Below are 18,808 nucleotides of genomic sequence, written 5' to 3'. Positions count from 1 at the left end.
TTCTCTTCCATCAGAAGTTTGTCTACTATTACTGAAGCAGGAGTCCTAATTACCTTTTCATAAATATCTCAAGCTGAAAGAAAAGCATCATAGTTTGAGGCAAAAATATCAATGGAAACCATTAAGAGCCTCTTCAACTACTAAAATTAAAGAAAGACCAGAGACTCATAGCCTTTTGGCATATAATTTTAAATTTTCCTTTATCCAGAGGTCAAATTAAATTTAAATTTAAACATGTTGAGGCTTAGTTTTGCATTCTGATGTGCATATATTTGTGAAAGACTTAGATATAAACATTCAAGAAAATAATAATATTTTTTAACATAATTTTAGTAGAGAGGAATTTAATTATGTTGGAGAAAGACATCATTAACATTCAATTTTACCTGATTCAAGCTCTTCTTTAGGGAAAGAGAGTCAAATTTGAAGATGAAAGTTTGGAAGAGTACCATAAAGCATGAAGTGGAAGACACCTGCACACAGAAAAGGCCAGGTAAGACAGAAGACCAGCCGTACAGTTGTGGTACAATTCAGACGCCAACTCATACTCCTGCTACTTACTGTTAACAGCCTGATGGCGATAACTTTTCATGTCGTTGTACGTGATCACTCTCCATCCATCCCAACAATATGGCCAATATTCTAAATTCTGTTCTTTTTCACTACTTTCATTTTCACTAAAACTATTGTAAATTAAATAAAGGGGTAATAATGACCAGCCCATAATTTATTTAGTTAGTTAGTTTTTAAATGAGCTTTTTTTTAATTAAAGTTTATTAGGGTGATAATTGTTAGTAAAGTTACATAGATTTCAGGTGTACAATTTTGTAATACGTCATCTATATTTCACATTATATGTTCACCACCCAGAGTCAGTTCTCCTTCCATCACCATATATTTGACCAGCCCATAATTTTCAAGCCTATTTTCTCAGTGTTGTGTGCCAGTAGTGGAGCTTCAACTTGCCATATACATTTTCCATAGAACAATCTAACTACACTTACCAGTTCTTGAGGAAAAAAATCATAAACACTCTGGAATGAGATTAAATAAACTGAAAATCCCCTCTCATTAATAGAGTCTCATAAAATGATCATCAGGTAGGTATACTTTTATCACAAGGGTGCCTGAAAATGAGACAATCAGATTTAACTGCCATGGTCACAGAGCAGCACTGTCAAAAAACACTGCTCAGCGTGTCTCAATGTTTCCTCACTTATCTGTCCCATCAGTTTTACTTTTATAATGACGTCACTGTGCTTCCCAAATTGCAGTGAAAAACGCATGGCCTCTCTTCCATCACCTGGCCCCTTATTTTAGAAGCCCTGGTAGCCTCATGCACACAAATATCCTTTCTCAGACCTCAATGCCTGCTTACGCTTTTGTTACAGATTTTAAAATGAGCTTTTATTTTATGGCTTCTTCTATCCTTAGGTCATAACAAACATATTTTAAGGTTATCATACTTTAACAGATTTCCTAAGAAATAAAAAGTAGTACCTCTATATAATTTCTTCCATCTAGCAAGCCAAATTCATTTTGTGTGAAACATTTTCATCCCTTGTAAAACCAGAAAGTAAATTTTTCAAAACAGAATTTTAATTTAAATCGACTCTCTAGTCCTATAGTTAGCAAGTACCATGCTACTCTGGGACCCCAAAGGAAGTAGTTGTAAATTAAGTTCTACAGAACTTCTTTGGTTTATATTTAATCTAACAATTTATGCAATTCTACAAAGAAATCAGTCTTATACTTTTGTTAACATTCAACTTAAAGCATTAGACATAATAAGATAAATGGAGGGAGATCATGATCAAATGCTAAAAATATAAACATGAAAACGAACCTCTTTTAAAAATCATTTCATTACAAGAAAATCAGCCAGAAAATTGCACAGTTCCAAACAAATACTCTGTGTAACAGAAGGACTCATTTACCATCATCTTTTTATATTTATCTTTCAAAGAATGTTCCATCTACTAAACCTAGCTTTTATTGCTAAAAATTAGAACACATGGGTGTTTGATAGTCCACAAAGGAACTGGCTTTTGTTCCTGAAGTTAGGTATCTACCATTTCGCTTCACAGAAACTTTAAAATCATTCCCTTTGTGAGTTATTTCAATTAGTCACTCCTTAATCCAATGCGAACAAACAATCAAAAATAAACCATTACTGTTTTACTAAAAAATTCCTGTCTTCTATTTTATTCCTGTCTTCATTTTACCAGTCCAAGTACAAATTCGGAGAAAAGCTTCTTAAGTCCTGCAGTTTCAAATTCCTTTTGTAACTCATCCAACGATGAATACTCTTTAACTTCAAATGCCAGAAACCTGCATTATACAAAAGAAACTCATGAATATGCCTAGATTTGTCAGAGTATAATTATCGATTCAGTTGCTTTTCCATCCGCAATGGTACTAAATTATACCTTTTGTGTTCTGTCTGTACTTTTGTTTCAAACAGTACACTAATCATTTTCTCTTTGCATTTCTTTCCACTTGAGTCCACATCTACTTTGGAGGTTTTCTGAAGAATCAGGTACTCCTAAGTGATAAATCAGTACATTAAATACACATCTTACTCTGAATCCCAAAGTCCTACTTTTAAAGGAACCATAAACCCACGGGCTTATTTTCATGTTTAAAGAGTACTCTCTTTCTGAAACAAGCAGTGAGAGAGTTACAGTGGTTTTACATACTTGGCAGCATAATGTAGTGGTGAACGCAGGAGTTGAGAGCGAGGTCACCAAACTACTCAGGTTTAATTCTGGACTGGACAGCCTACTAGCTGTGATTCTGGTGGATTACTTAAACCCTCTGTGCCTTAGTAACCTACTCTATAAAATGGTTCTCATCACAGCACTTACCTTATGGGGAAGTTGTGATGATTAAATGAGTCAGTACATGCAAAGCACTCAGTGCTATCAGTGCTATAGAACCCTTAATACAGCACCAGCTACTGTTGTCATTATTATCACTACTTCAGTGTCTGAATGACATTCACAGGTGTACAGCACTTGCCATTCCAAATTGATGGCATCTGTAAACATGTATCAGTAATTCTCAATCCTGATCTATAATCTTACAAAAATTTGACAGAAATATTTACACTATACGGCATTTTAGGGACAGTTAATAAAAAAAGAAAGAACTCTTTAAAAAGTGCAATTTCTCTACGTTAGCAGAGTTCTAGTCATGTGAATAAATACTTGTTAATTAATCAATGGATCCAGTCTGAGCAACATCTGCAAAGCAGGTGCACTTAGCCTGATATGCCTGGGCTGGCTTAAAGAAAAATCTGACGCTTTTTGGGGAACAGAAGCAAGAAAATTAACTTGTATCCATTTTGCCAGCCAGTATCTTACCCAAAAGGATCAACTCTCATAGATTATTACAAATCACCTTTAAATATATGGTTCCTTGGTCAGACCCCAAGCTAGGATCTACATTAAACTTGAATTTGTTGTATCTATATGCTATAACCCAACACTAATCTGGTTAACTAAGTGTCAAACAAATTTTGTGGTAAGAGCCCTTCATGAAAAAGCTAGGTAGTTATTCTACAAATCTTTAAGATTATAGGTTGTGCAAGACAAATGTTTTAAATAAATTCAATTGTAATGATTCTTGACTCAACCCATCTGAAAGCATGAAACCTATTAAGTGATTTGTAGCTCTTTTAAGATTTAAAATATAATAAGCAGCTTTTCTCGTTTGGTACCACATAAAACAGGTTAGATGAGTTTAGAATGAGAACTTGGAAAATCTGAAGATGATGATTTTGAAAGCAGCTGCTGAGACAATTCAGGTGGAAAGCAAAAGTTATGTAGGAGGTGACAAGCTGACAGCCCTAATGACTCCACTTCCACTCACACTAAATCCTGATTAGGAAGGACCAGCTCCTCTTTCCAGGTATTATAGATAGCAAATTAAGGTGTCAGAATGTCTCTTTAACTGCCAAAAAGTTAAAATTTTTTGCAGCCTACCGACAAATACAAACCTTGCTGTGCCTACTTAGGAAAGAAATATAAATATGCATTAAGTTTTAAGAGCACATTTACAAAGTTGAGGCTAAGTACAGAAACAAACACTCATGTACCAGAGATTTTTTTTATAACCTCTCACATTAAGTGGCATGAATTTTAAAATATAATCTTGACTACTTATTCTTCAAGTTTTGCAAGTTTGTAGTTCTAATTAGAAGTTAAAGATATTCTTACAAAAATGGAGATGTTAACATGGTAATAGAAAAGCAGAAGTATCTAAATGATTAATCTGTCCCATTGTTATAACACAGACTTATATAGACACCCATTATAGCAAAAAAACAGCCAAATTCCTATTCAACATTAAACTTATTGGCACCTTGATGCTGTTTCTGTCTCCTTGTAGTAAAATCAGTATTATTTTACCCATGAACATCAGTCTTCCCGTCAGCCTTAAATCGGAAGCCCACTTCTCCACAGTTTTGACATATTTAGTCTTCGCTCTCATGTGATCTAAATGCAAAAGAGTTATCCACAATCCATCATCCACAGTCGTGCTTGCTGCAAACGTACACTTTCCACTGCCACTTCCTATTTCTGGCTGGTTGAGGATGTGCTTGAGATTCTGCTGAACCCAGAGAATCAGCTCATGAACCATGGGTTCTGACAAAAGTTTCTCCGCTTGCTGAAGTAACGTCTCCTTCACAGCCACACTCTGGGCCCTGGTCAGGTATTCAGAATTAACCGAGATACCAGGTAGACAGGAGGGGTAATTGACCGGTAAATGGAACACCAATTCTAAGGGTATATCTGCATCCGTAAGTCCTTCGGCTTTCGTGAGAATTCTGAAAACAGTCCCATCTGTCTCTGGAAGGCATCCAAAAATAATGATTAGCACATAATTCAATTTGAATAGAACACTAACAAGTTAAAATTTGTTTCAAGTGTCAATTTATTTTGCATGTGAAAACTGAGTTGTGTTTTGAAGAGACACATAATAGTGAGAAAGTCCTGATCTACAGATGATTTCCTTCAACCATACATATAAATTCATGGATTCATGCACACCAGCACCTGGTAGTTCACTGGCATTTCCACTTGCTCTTACCCCATTTTTATTCAGGTTACCAATAAGGTTTCTCATTATAAAATGTTTTTTCTACCCAGACTTAGCTGATAATTCTGGAAACCCCTAATAAACTCATATGAACATGCAGAGAAACATCATGTATATGGAAAATCAGTAACTAATGAAAAAGTTCTACACTAAACTGAGTGAAAGTCATTTTGTGGTCAGTCCACATCAAAGCAAATGCTGGAATCCCGAGTGATTGTTGGGTTGTGGAGAACTCATGACTGCATGACACAATGACTGCCTGGACCCCCTCTGTCTTACTTCTAATATGTATCAGTGTGACCTGACGGTAGCAAGAAGAACTAAAATTGGGCAGACATCCATTCAGCCAAAGAAGGATGGGGAAGCACACATAGGACACGAGATGTAACACTCCGCTCTCTCTCAGATTTGCACCACTTCACCCCTCTGATGTGTTTGTTCCATACCACATGAATGTTATTTTTAAGGATTCACCCTACTTCATAGTCACATATTATAACAGAAGACACTGGAAAATATAAGCAAAATTTAAAAGAATGAGTTCTTCAAGATTCATTTAGAGCGCATTAAGAAATCATTTATATATCATCGGCAACTGACTTTCCCTATACTTGCTTTTTTTTCTGCAGTTTTTTTTTTTATATCCTCAGATAAGACTTTATTCAGAAAATCAGTAAGAAGTCCCCAACACCCTTTCATACTTCATCACACAGGATTTTCTTTCCTTTTGCTCCCAGGCGGCTCAACAGAAGCATGCATCCACTAGTGCTTGTTTTTGTTACAGCTGGGTTTTTATATACATTTAAAACGTGGTTTCAGAAAAAGAAAAGAAAAAAAAAAACTACAAATAAGTGAAGCTGGAAGTGTCAATCCCAACCTTCAGAAGTGAAGTTCAAGGCTGAATTGGTTTTATAGAAGTGAGCTCAGTACTGACAATCTGCAGGAAAAAGTGCACAGCGGAGTCAGAAGGGTCAGTGGGTGACAGTCATGATTCATTTTGCAAGAGGGCCCAATGCAATCTGAACATTAGTGTTAGCAGAATACAAAACGTCACTCTGGAGATACTACTGTGTAAACATATTACATGTTATTGGGTCTTATACACCTCCCAGTTTACAACTTTTTGGTTTGTAAAATAATTTCTAGGAACAAAATTCCACGTATAATAAGTATTGACTATGGCAATATAATATCTGTGACATCCAACCACCTCATCAGGAAAATGAAGATTTATAACTGTGGCCACACAGCAGCCTACTCGTCTGTCTCCTTGTACCTGTCCCCAAAGAAAGGAGAGTCTATGAGACGGATCCTTTCAGGGACTTTGCTTCACCTTTGTGTTTGCACCTTATGTCTCCTTGTTTGGTCCCAAAAAGATGGCTGGTCAGCCAATGAGTAAGATTCCACACGGGGCGGGGCGGGGGGTGGAGGGGACAACTCAAGCCAGGCGCAGTCGAGTGGGGACCAACAGGAGAACCCACGGGGTTCATAGAGGTGGGCACAGCCCCCCACCTTCCCCCAGCCCAGTCCTTGAGGGTGCAGGTCCCTTGGCCCCCGCACTTAAACTCTACTCATGGCTACTGTCTTTTCTTAACCCTGTGCCACCCTCCTCGTTCCCCACAACCCTCGTCATGAGGGAAGCGACATATGGCGTCCAACATGGGGCACAATTCTGAGGTCCGCTTTCGGGACTCACTTGTGGGGTTCGAGAAGGAAGGTCAACCTCAAGTCAGAATACAAAAAGGTTTCAAAGAGGTTTTATGGCGCAAGGCCCGGGACAGGTCGCGACAACTACTGGAAGAAAGAAGGGTAACTCCTGGAGAATTTAACCAAGGTTAAAAGGGGGAATTTTCTCTTTCTGTGTGCAAGGGTGTGAATGTGTGAGTGTGTGTTTATAGCTCCACTGCCTGGGCTACGGAGCTTGTGTGGGCCCTAATCTGCGGTTCCGAGGTCTAAGTCATAAGGCAAAACGGTGACTTAGTGCCTGAGGGCATTAACCAGGCCTGGGGTTTACACGGGTGCACCTTTAGCTACGACGGACCTGAAAGTCCTGTGAGGGACGCGGCCACACGGGCATCTGAATCCGTTCAGAGTGAAAGTCTTCCTCCTCTCTATGCTTTTCTCTGTACATAATGGGGAATGTTAATAGCCAATATAGGCCTTATATTTGTTTGCTCAAGGACCTTCTTGAGGCTGGAGGAGCTGGAGTGTCAGATCAGAAATTAGAGGAGCTCCTCCAAGTAATTGAAACTCATTGCTCTTGGTTCCCAAATTTAGGGATGTCAGATTTAAAAACATGGGAAAAAGTTGGTACAGAACTCCGCAAATTATATCGTATAGGAGTTTCTCTCCCAGTAACCATCTGGGATACGTGGAGATTAACCCGGTCGGTTTTAAAACCTTTACAAACTGATGAGAAAGATACAGGAAAAAAGGAAGTACAGAAATCTGAGGAAAAGGAGGAAGGGTCTCTGGAAGCTTCCTCAGTATATACCCCGTTGGAGCCCTCAGCTCCCATCCCTGATCTGCGCCTCCGGCTTTTACAGCGTGTGAATGCGATTCACCGGGGCAGCAGGAAAAGAAAAAGGCTAATCCGTTTCTTTCTGCCGCTCGTGCACCTCCCCTGCCTTCAGGAGGCTCCCCCGCAGCTCTCTCTGCCGTGGAGAAGGGTATAAGGCAGGCGAGACTGGAAGGAGACATCAAGGCATTTGCCTTCCCTGTTGTCATTCGTGAGCGCGTTACACCTGACGCAAATTCAGACCACCCTAACATTGTTCAGGAATTTTCACATGAGTCATTTTCATTTAAGCTTTTAAAGGAGCTTAAACAAGCTGTAACACAGTAGGCCCTACTTCTCCTTACACCATGGGTCTTATACGGAGTGCAGTGGATGGCAACAGATTAATTCCCACAGATTGGAACACCCTAGCCAGAACTTCTTTCCTCATGCCAGTTTTTGCAACTTAAAACTTGGTGGATTGATGGTGCAGAAACCCAAGCTAGACTTAATCAGACTCTCAATATAGCTATTGTCAAAGATCAATTGCTAGGGAGTGGCCATTGGGAAACCCCCAAGATCAAATAGGAATGAATAAACAGGCTATTAAACAAGTACAAAGAATTTGCCTATTGGCATGGGGAAAAATAGAAACTGAGGGTAAAACCCCGATGTCACTTCAAAAAAATCTTACAAGGTCATCGAGAACCATACTCTGAATTTGTTGCCAGGTTACAGGATGCTATTAGCAAACAGGTGACCAATTTACAGGCAGCTGAGACAGTTTTACAGATCGTGGCATATGAGAATGCCATGATGACTGCAAGAAGGCCATCGGGACCATGAGAGGAAAAACTGACACTATGGGACACATCCGTTTGTGTCAAGGAGTAGGGACTGAACTATTGAAAACTAATATGTTAGCCCAAGCCATGACTGGATTAAAAATAGGTCAAAATAAATTTCCTGGTACTCGCTACAATTGTGGGAAGCCAGGCCACATCAGAAAAGAATACAGAAAGAAAAATAAAAACAGTTCCCGTTTGCCTAATACTAATACTGTTACGGGACCTAGACCCCCTGGATTGTGCCCTAAATGCCAAAGAGGAAATCATTGGGCTTCTGAATGCAGATCAATTTTTCATAAAAATGGGATCCCTCTTCAGAGAAAAGAGAGGTGAGGCCAGCCCCAGGCCCCATGACAAAAACCGGGACATATGTAAATCAGACTGCCTTTCAGAATTATCAGGCAGTACCTCCCCCCCGACTTTCAATTCAACAATTAAGTCCTATGACAGAAGGGAGTGCTGCTATAGATTTCTGTGCAGCACAAAATATTTTATTACTTGCTGGAGAATCTCCTCCACATGTGCCCACTGGACTTTTTGGACCAATTCCTCCAGGTACAGTTGGACTTCTCCTTGGTCGCTATAGTTTAACATCCAAGGGAGTTACAGTTCATACAGGTAATACTGATTCTGGCTATAAAGGGGAAATTCAAATTATAATATCCTCATCTGTCCCTTGGACAGCTAAAAAGGGAGAACAGATTGCACAATTACTTTTGCTCCCATACATTCTCCCAGGAAAAAAGGGAACTCAAAGAAAAACTGGAGGTTTAAAAACACAGGACAGACAGAAATTTTTCTAGCAGAAAGTTTCTGCATTCTTCCCTGCCTCGGGCCAAAGGGACAGAAAGGATTTTTACAGCCCTATGTTGCAGACATTCCAGTTAATTTGTGGGGTCGAGATCTGCTTACACAATGGAAAACAGAAATTTGGATACCACCTGGACAATACAGTCCTCAGAGTCAACAGATTATGAGTCAAATGGGCTATCAACCAAGAGAAGGTTTAGGAAGATTTAATCAGGGAATTACTCAACCTATACAGCCCTCATCTCAACAAGGACGTAAGGGACTGGGATTTAAATCAGAAAATCCAGGACGCTCAAGTTCAACATATTGATCCTTCTTTGCCTTTACAAATGCTAATTTCCCCTACTCCACATTCGCCTACAGCGGTAATTGTTCAACAAAATGACCTGGTAGAGTGGCTTTTTTTTACATAACAAATGCACTAAATTGCTTCCAAACTATGTAGAATTAACCTCAGAACTCATATCAAACACTCACACCAGAGTGCTTTATTTAAATGGACAAAAACCAGGTAAAATAGTGGTTCCCTTTTAAATGATAACACATTTAAACATTCATTCTAAATCTTAACAAATTACTGTTAGTAACTTTTTTGAGACAATTGACAATCATTATCCAAAAAATAAGTTATTTCAGTTTCTCCTGAAAACTAATTGGATTTTACCTTAAAAACTCAGACAGGCTCCTATTCCTCAAAGCTTTACAGTTTTTACAGATTGATTTAATAATGCGAAAACAATAGTTGTATCAAAACACACAATGGCCTTACATATACCAGTGCCAAGTTTACAAAATTCTGTGCTGAATGGCACATTACTCACACCACTGGTATTCCTTACAACCCCCAGGGTCAAGCCATTGTTGAACGTGCCAATGCCATGTTGAAAGAACAATTACAAAAACAAAAAGGGGGAGAAAAAGGAGAACCCCACACACAGATACAATTAGCAAGAGCCATGTTTACTTTAATTTTTTTTAAATTCATCTGGCTCAGATACCAAGGCTCACCTTGGACACATCGAGTCTGAGAGACATTTCAATAGTCTCCAGGGTCCAAAACCTTTGGAAAATGTGCCTATTTGGTGGAAGGACATTCAAACTAATCAATGGCATCTAGGAACTTTATTAACCTGGGGACGAGGCTTTGCTTGTATTTCTCCAGGTCCGGAAGAAAAACCTTTGTGGATTCCTGGTCGGTGTTAAACCATACCATGAACGACAGCCCACAGAAGAGAAGACATCTATAGATACCCATCCACGCCCCTTGGGTGTGGGAAGGCTCTCACTCCTCATAGGAGAGGAGACACTTTCCGCAACTGTGGAAGAACGCTCTCGTTTGAATCATCCACTCACATGGGTGAAAACCCTAGGTGGAGGATTTGCTGGTGCTATTGCTATTCTGTTTATTGTTTTATGTTTATTTTGTTTAGTCCTCAGGTGTGGACAACAAGCCCTCTGATGGGCCATAAGTGGAAGAAAAATCTACAGAGTCTGTGTTTCTCATGCTTCAAAAACAAAAAGGGGGAGATGTGGCCACGCAGCAGCCTACCTGTCTGTCCCTTTGTACCTGCCCCCAAAGAAAGGAGAGTCTGTGAGACGGATCCTTTCAGGGACATTCCTTCACCTTTGTGCTTGCACCTTATGTCTCCCTGTTTGGCCCCAAAAAGATGGCTGGTCAGCCAATGACAATTAAGATTCCCTACGGGGGTGGGGGGGGGAACAACTCAAGCCAGGTGCAGTCAAGTGGTGACCAACAGGAGAACCCACGGGGTTCATAGAGGTGGGCACAGCCCCCCACCTTCCCCCAGCCCAGTCCTTGAGGGTGCAGGTCCCTTGGCCCCGCACTTAAACTCTATTCATGGCTACTGTCTTTTCTTAGCCCTGCGTCGCCCTCCTCACTCCCCACAACCCTCGCGTCGTGCGGGACGCGACAATAACAATACCAATCTCACCTATCTCAAGGTGCTTACACACATGCATGCACACATACTCCCCTGCAGAATTATTCTGCTATTCTGCACGTAAGTGGGGTCATACCCATCTCTTTCTCTGGGTGCTCATTTCTCTCTCTCTCTCTCTCTCTCTCTCTCTCTCTCTCTCTCTCCAGGTGTTATCCTTGATCTCTAAGAACTGTCTTCCTGCTGCAGCAGCCCCATCTCTATTAGGGAACACGATGCAGTGCGAGGGTCCATACACTCTGGGGCCTGTGGTGGTTACCTAACCAGCACGAACATCGATCATCTGCTCTTCAAGTATAAAACAAAGCTAAGAGAACCCTCATCAAGGAAGATGCATTGAAAGGATCAGGTACACAGTAGGTGACCCATTAAAACTGCCACCTGGCCTGAGTGCCCTGCACGGGGAGGGGCAGAGTACCCCCGATTTGCTCTACCCACAGACCTCCCTAGTAGACAGGAGTGTGGGGCCTTACAGAATTTGTACCCGTAAGAGATAGCTACACCTGATGCCTCTTCCTATGAGCTTACTATAACCATTGTAAGGAGGCCAACAAGTACATAGGGCCCCCGCAATTCTCAGCACAAATTAGCCCAGCTAAACTGAATCTAATTATTCAGCCTCCTCAATCTTATGGCCTTAACAGTTGACTCTTTGGTTGACACCCTGAGCCTTCCTGGGCTATTGTGAACCAGAATTGCCATCCACCACAGTGGCAACAAGCAGAAGCTTATTTGGGGGAAGCCAGGGAAAAACTGATGGCATTTAGAATGTTCTGGTATCAAGCTTATATCTTCTAAACAAAGCTGACAGCGACCAGGAGAATGGTAGCGAGCAGGCCACTGAATGTCTACTATGGTCTGTTAAAAAAGTCCTTACCTCACCCTTAATTCCCATTTGTGAAGATCAAACATCCCTATTTCAGTCACTGAATTGTTTCATTCTCCAATGAACGTTTCAGCAACAAAATGTCCTCTAAATTGTTACACTGAATTCTTTTATAATTCAATTACTTATTGATGCCAGAACACTGAATTAAATTAATTAGGAGGCATGGCTTGAAAGACATATTTAATTTAATAGCAGATAAAGGGTCCATAGTGTTCTCGACATTAAGAAACTGCTCTCTTTCTTTCTATGCTTAGTTTTTTGGGTTTTCTCTGATCTGTCAGCAGTGTCTTATGCTCAGCCGTGTACTTATGATCCAGACCACTACTACTCATCCTCTTTAGGGTGTGATGGGAAATCATAGGTTCGTTTTTCCAGGATATTCCCAGCTGAGCTATAATAAAGGAATTTAGGGAAACTGATGATCTCTTCAGTTTCATCAGCGCGAGACCAGTGGGGACAGCGGAGTCAGATGATGAAGAGCTAGGAATGCTAGCCAATCAGAACAGCAGTGACAAGAGAACACTATGAGTCAATCCTTTCATATGGGTTTTGAACAAGTGTTTCAGAAAGATACAAGACAGGCTAGGCACTAAAACAAAAGCAGGTCCATTACACTAATTGGTTCACACTGCCTGGAATGTAACAGTGCTCAATGGACGTGTATACCAGTAGATGGGCAATGAAAAAAGAGGCGTCAACTCCTGCTCTGGGAATGTGAGCAGCATACCACATGGAGACACGAAACCATCTTCATCCTGGTTGGCTTACTCAGAACACCCAGCATATTTTAGAGGACCTTATTATAGGTCAACCAATTTATGGTCAGAAAGGCAACTTTAGTAGTAGCTGAAATATAAAAGGCTAAATCTCATGCTAAAAAATTTACATGATGTATCTGAAAACCACACGAAAACAGAAAATTATCTGCATTACTGCCCTTTTTCATAAAGGGCAGTTTTTGTTTTTCACTTAATAGAAGCCTCAGCTAGGGACAGAGTAAGTTTTAACTACCATCAAAAATAGCCAAAAGAACCTTTGTAGGCTGTAAGTTCCTAGGGACAGGGGCGGTGCCTTTTGAAACTGTCGATGTTTACAGGGAATAAATGCGGGCTGAACAATTAATGTGACCCCAAGAACCTGTAATCGGCACTTACCTTTCAGGGGACAAGAAAAAGAACATCAATTTAGAAACATAACTGAGAAAAGGTTCAGATTGAGCACTGTGCAAATTCCAAAATTCATTCAGCAAATATTTACTGACTACCTACCATGTGCTAAGTGCCTGGCACTGTCCTTGGTGCTTGGGGTTTTATGACTAGAAAACAGACAGTGCCCCTGCCCTCAAGCAACTTGAGACAACCAAATACCACATAATGCATAGTGCTTACAAAGAACACCCAATAATGCAACTTGGGGAAGCTGGCTTTAAATTAGGGGTGTCAAGATAGGCATCTTTTTAAGGTGACAGCTGAAGAAGTACGGGACGGCCAAGGAAAGAGTAGGGGAGCCCATTGCAGGACGGGCAGAAGGGGCGCATGCGAGCGGGAAGGGCGCGTGGGGAGCCGGAAAGGCGCGTTGGGGAGCCGGAAGGGCGCGTTGGGGAGCCGGAAGGGCGCGTTGGGAAGCCGGAAGGGCGCGTTGGGGAGCCGGAAGGGCGCGTTGGGGAGCCGGAAGGCGAAACCCGCCGGGCGCGTGGGGCGCGGGAGGCCAGGGCCGGCCGGAGGGGGCGCCCGAGCCTGGGGTCAGGTTCTCGGTTCACTGCACAGGACCGAGCAGAGGCGCGACACTGGTCACGTTTAGGGGGTCGCCTCACACTCCTTCCTGCCCACACACCACTCCAGTCCCCGGCAGGCAGCACTGCCTCATCAGCGAGCCGGACCTCAAGTGCGCTCCCGGGCAGGGACCCCGGTTTCGGCGGCGGGGAGGAGAGGGCGCCCGTGCCCCGGCGCGCGGCATTCACCTGAGCGGCTCAGCACCTCCCACTCGTCGGGCCCGCAGAAGATCGCCGCCAAGGCCGACAGCTCCTCCCGCGCCCGCCCCGCCATCGCCGCGAGGTCCCGGCTCAACACCGCCCCTTCCGCCACCGCCTCCGGCCCCCGGAACAGCGCGGCTGGCGGCCACTGGGGGGCGCCCCGCGTCTCCACAGCGCGCGGCGGGCCGGGCGGGAAGGAGCGGCCTCGGAAGTCCTCCCGAAGCTCCTGCTTCCCGACTCCCCGAGGGAGGCTCCGTGTCTTTGGGGGACTTTCGGGGGTCAAAGCCCGGTGACGCGGGGCAGGGTCTCGCGCGTGGCTTTCCGGCAGCCGGAGGCCTCCCAGCAAAGCTGGAAGTCCTCCCACTCTTAGCCCAGACCTTGAAAACTCGCCAACCTGCCCAAACTCGGCCTGGGCTGCGGGGAGGAGGACACGCCTGGTGAAAGGAATTTGGTTAGGAAGAAAAACAAACAGGAAAGTGACCAGAAGAAGAGGTTAGCCCTTGTCCGGCTCAGAATTGATGCAGGCGTGGGGGATACAGACACGATCCTCCACCCCCCGGAGCTCTTAGTGACCCCGGGAGGTCTGGGGTACTAACAACAGCCAGAGGCCGAGGGCTGTGCCTCGCGCTGGGACTCTGGACCAGGATCTCGTTCCCTCATGGGGTGCAAAAGGGGAGGTTGGACCTCAGCGCTGGCATCTGAGGATGTTACTGGGGTGGCCCAGAACCGTGTGGGGAACTAAGCGTCAAGGTGCCCATTTGTCTCCTGCTTTCACAGGGGACAGCTCTGCTGAAATCGGCCAGTGGAACTCTTGGGCTCTGGGGATAAAATCAAGTGCTAAATGGCAAACACTAGCTTTTCAGTATTATTTATTTTGAGAAATTTGACGCATACAAAACAGTGAGACTCTTGGAGCTGAATTAATGAAGTTTTGGTCCTTGAATCCAGCACTTTTATTTAACTTGAGTTATGGTGATATGGTAACAATGCTCAATCCACCTATTTCAACTTTGAACTAGGGAACAAGGTTACAATGATCGTCTGTGATACTTCTGTCTGTCAACGTGTTTGGCTTGACTTTTGGGTTTTGAGTAACCCATTTAAAATTTTGCAGCCCCCCAAAGTAGCTGGTCTAGCTCACGGAGGTCCCACAGTTTTTGTTTGTATCAGAAATAATATCAGAAATTTAGATGGCTGCATGGTGACTCCTGTCTTTGACCTACATAACTCAAAACCAACAGGGTAGATTGTAAGAGTCTGAATCCATGTTACCACCGTCAACAGCATTCCCACTGTTGCTAAACAGGGATTTTAAAAAGGAAGATACTGGCTTCAGAGAACGGAAAGGAAAGCTAACAAGATAAACTGCAGGAGAAATGCTTTCCAGAGGATGCCATGGGATTTCAGTGACCCCATGTAAGTAAGAGTACTGCTGTGCACGTAATTGGAAAGACATGTTTATTTAAACTCATAATTATCTCTGATGTGGCCAGTTTGTTTAATAATAATTTTTTAGAACACTTTTGAGTTATTTCCAAAATAACAGCAGTACAGTAGGTTCATAATTAGCTGTTAAAGAGTTTGGTGACCAAAAGAATACATTTTTTATTTAAAATATCACTAAGTTATTTCATTTTAGTTTGAAGTCCAATGTTAGTATTAAAAGTGGTAAGACAATATTGATTTAGTCATTTCACTTATTTATTAAAGATAGTCCACAAAAAATTAGATAGTTTTAATTTTTTACTTTTAATTTCCTAAATTCACCGTAAGTGATATGAGTGAAATAATATGAATTAGTAAGACTACAGCTGTCAGAAATATTAAGAGGCAGTCGCTAAAGCCTAGTGTCAGAATACATCAATCTATTAAAATTTTCTTGTCAATAGGTTTCTTCATTGCTCTTCCTTTCTTTGTTGATTTCTTAACCTGCTTTTCATACTCCATTTAGCATGTTTAAATAAAAAGATGATGTGAATGTCTTTTAAATTGACACTCTCCTAAGGCCCTGAAGTCCCCTGAATAAGTTTCAGTTCTCTGACATTTGGAAATAATCATCACAGAGACAGCATAATGTCAGCTTGATATTTCTTACACTGTGAAAATATCAGCTTCATGTCAAATACCTAAAACCTACCGTAATGTAATAAATTTTCTTGTATTCACAGGCTACTGAAAATTCTCAATATTTAAATGTGAAATGAATGTCTAGACCTGTGGATGAATGTCTACGTAGAGCAGTCTTTCTTTCTCTTTCCCTCTCCCCATCTCTCTCACTTTTTCTCCACTCCCCAGCCTCAACAGTGTATGGTTGGCTAAAACAATATAATTTATACATGCAGCTTTTCTAAATAGTCGCTTCCCCAAGACCATAAGGAGAAGTTTTAAGTCTCTCACCTCTAGTTAAAAACACTAGCCCAGAAGATAGTTCTTTTAACTCTCCTGGGAAAAGACTTCTCATTTTATCATGAATAGTATATGTAAACTTAAGTTCTCAACTCTATGTCTGAAATTTTAAGTCCAACCCGACTTGGACATAGAAATGAGGACACACAATCTTAAAAGTATTAGGAGAAATAAGTGTTAGTAGTGTCAAAAAAAAAGCTCAGAATCCTAATACTGAAGTGAGTGGGGTGCGATAAGGAAAATTGTCATAGTAGGACTATGAGAAAAATAAAAAGGCCTTCAAGAACCACTAAGAATAGAGAACAAAAGAGGCATTAAATGCCAACTTGCTAAATGAACCTCTCCAAGAAGCTGTGCTACTGGTTTTGTCTAAAGGGTTTCTGTATTTATATATTTCGTAAAATGTTCTTGGGTGCTCATTGACTGTTGGTCTGGCTCCATGAGCTGAGTATTGAGATGAAAGCAACAAGCCCTTGCTCTCACAGACTCCCAGTCTTCAGTCTAGACAAGTACAAACAACATGTAGCAATTACAGGTGCTTTCACCACACAGAGGGTACAGGAATTACCACATTTCCTTATTGGTGTGAAGTTCAATATCATGATATAGGTGGAAGTAGCATGGTCCTGAGATAGCACGTACCCCCATAACTTCCCAGAGGAGAAATGTGTTTGCTAAGCTCAGGAATATAGTAGGTTTCCAAAAGTATATAAAGTCAGTGGTGTTGATAGGTCATGGTTCTTTCTGTTCTGTTCCAGTGTGCAAGTCACAGATTTATTTTTTCCACCAAGATAAAATAAAAGCACATAAAATCTATGAACATGTGACTCTGACTCTGTAATTGTACAGTTTTGTGGGAAGATCTGCCTCCCCCATGTGCAAATAATCTGTACTCCCTCCAAAAGACTGGCTACACTCTGCCTCTGAGAAACATGCTTGATTCTTTTGCAGGAGTAATAGCAAAGCAGTTCCAGCCTGCTTGGTGGGAAATACCGCACAGCCCAGGTCCACTGCCATAAAGCTCAGTGCCTTACTGATGCTGTGAAGACAAGTCTTCAGTATCATTAGGGTTTTAGAATCTGTCTAGTTCAAATAACACCAAATGCTTAATGTTGGCTACTACTATAAATGGATGCTTCTTCATTCTGTTTTCCCGCTGTGTATTAATAGTGTAGCCAGGTTTATCATCTGAGGGGAGACTGGGGACTGTGTGACTTTTAAAAAAATGTTTTCTCCAAACTCATAAAGAAATTATAAATGAGTAAGCTCTGCCATTTTAGCAAAATATTTTCTCACTGGTTGGAAATTGAAAAGAGGTGTATTAAAGAACTGCAACTGTGAGTGGGAAAATTAGACCTGGATTTCCTTGAAGAAATAAAGTTGGATGTGGAGGAACCTGTAGTCAAAAGATGTATTAGATACAAACGGAGGGAAAAAGGAAGAGAGAAAAGGAGAAAAAGAGGAAGGAGGAGGAGGGACAGAGAGAGAAGAAAAAGGAAGATAAACACTTCAAAAACAATATAAAAAGGATAATTTTTATGAAGTGAAGAGAAGCCTGAGTTAGGAATTTGGATTTATTTCTAGAAGAAGACGATTGATTTATCTGCTTCTTAAGGAATAGTGAGACCTGGAACTTTATTCGGTAATAATATGAAGTCTGAGGTTTGCTTCAAAATAATGAAGGAAGGGGAAAGAGGCAAGGGTATGGACAGAGCCGAGCTGGCCAGAGGTTAATGACTGCTGAGGCAGAGTTGTGGGTACAAAAGGATTTCGCATTGTATTGTGTCTAATCTTGTGTATTTTACATTCTCTAGAATAAAAGTTAGTTTTTAAAATGTACTTCAAGATATTCGAGTTGGCATAATGCTCAGTTAAGGAACAAGGGACAGAAATAAAGGTGGGAAACAGGAGGGAAGGGAAAAGAAGAAACAGGGCTAAGTAGAAAGAACAGAGTTGGTGAAAGATATTAGAGACAGAAAATAACAGATCCTAAAGTAATGTGTTTAACAAATGTATGGCTTAGGGTTAGTCCAGGTGAGAAAAGCACAGGGCCTAAAACTTCAGTGGCTTTAACAGGACACAAGTGGTTTTCTCAGATGTTCAAGTTGAGGAAGGCAGGCAGAGCTCGGGTGCTCCTCAGTGTAGGGACCCAAAGCCCCTTCTTGTTTTCTCTGCACCGCTCTGATCCCTATGGTCATGCCCTGGTCCAGGGTGGCTGCGGGCGCTCCAGTCACCAAGTCTACATCTGTTCAGGAGAATGGGACCCAGTAGGATCCCATTGGCTAGAATTGCGTCCCATGACTGCTCCCAGCTAAGAATGGGGCT

At 41.8% G+C, this 18,808-nt stretch overlaps 1 protein-coding gene across 3 annotated transcripts; it reads right to left on the bottom strand.

The window, feature by feature from the left end:
* Positions 1 to 314: 314 nt before the first annotated feature.
* RWDD3 (RWD domain containing 3) lies at positions 315 to 17,328 on the bottom strand. 3 transcript variants are annotated; one of them, XM_019716848.2, is made up of 4 exons: positions 14,066 to 17,328; positions 4,413 to 4,853; positions 2,430 to 2,545; positions 315 to 2,331 (listed from the first exon to the last, which is right to left on the bottom strand). In XM_019716848.2, exons 1-3 carry the CDS (start codon positions 14,148 to 14,150, stop codon positions 2,469 to 2,471), a joined length of 603 nt encoding a protein of 200 aa, XP_019572407.2. In that variant the 5' UTR covers positions 14,151 to 17,328; the 3' UTR covers positions 315 to 2,331; positions 2,430 to 2,468. The 3 variants fall into 3 exon arrangements, with proteins under 3 accessions (XP_019572407.2, XP_019572406.2, XP_019572408.2); XM_019716847.2 differs by having other exon boundaries at positions 4,366 to 4,853; positions 14,066 to 17,310; XM_019716849.2 differs by lacking the exon at positions 2,430 to 2,545 and having other exon boundaries at positions 4,366 to 4,853; positions 14,066 to 17,321.
* Between the last annotated feature and the right edge of the window lie 1,480 nt (positions 17,329 to 18,808).

The sequence above is a fragment of the Rhinolophus sinicus genome, linkage group LG14, assembly GCF_036562045.2.
Source record: "Rhinolophus sinicus isolate RSC01 linkage group LG14, ASM3656204v1, whole genome shotgun sequence".
Lineage (NCBI taxonomy): Eukaryota > Metazoa > Chordata > Mammalia > Chiroptera > Rhinolophidae > Rhinolophus > Rhinolophus sinicus.
This window is presented reverse-complemented; position numbering and strand designations above follow the sequence as displayed.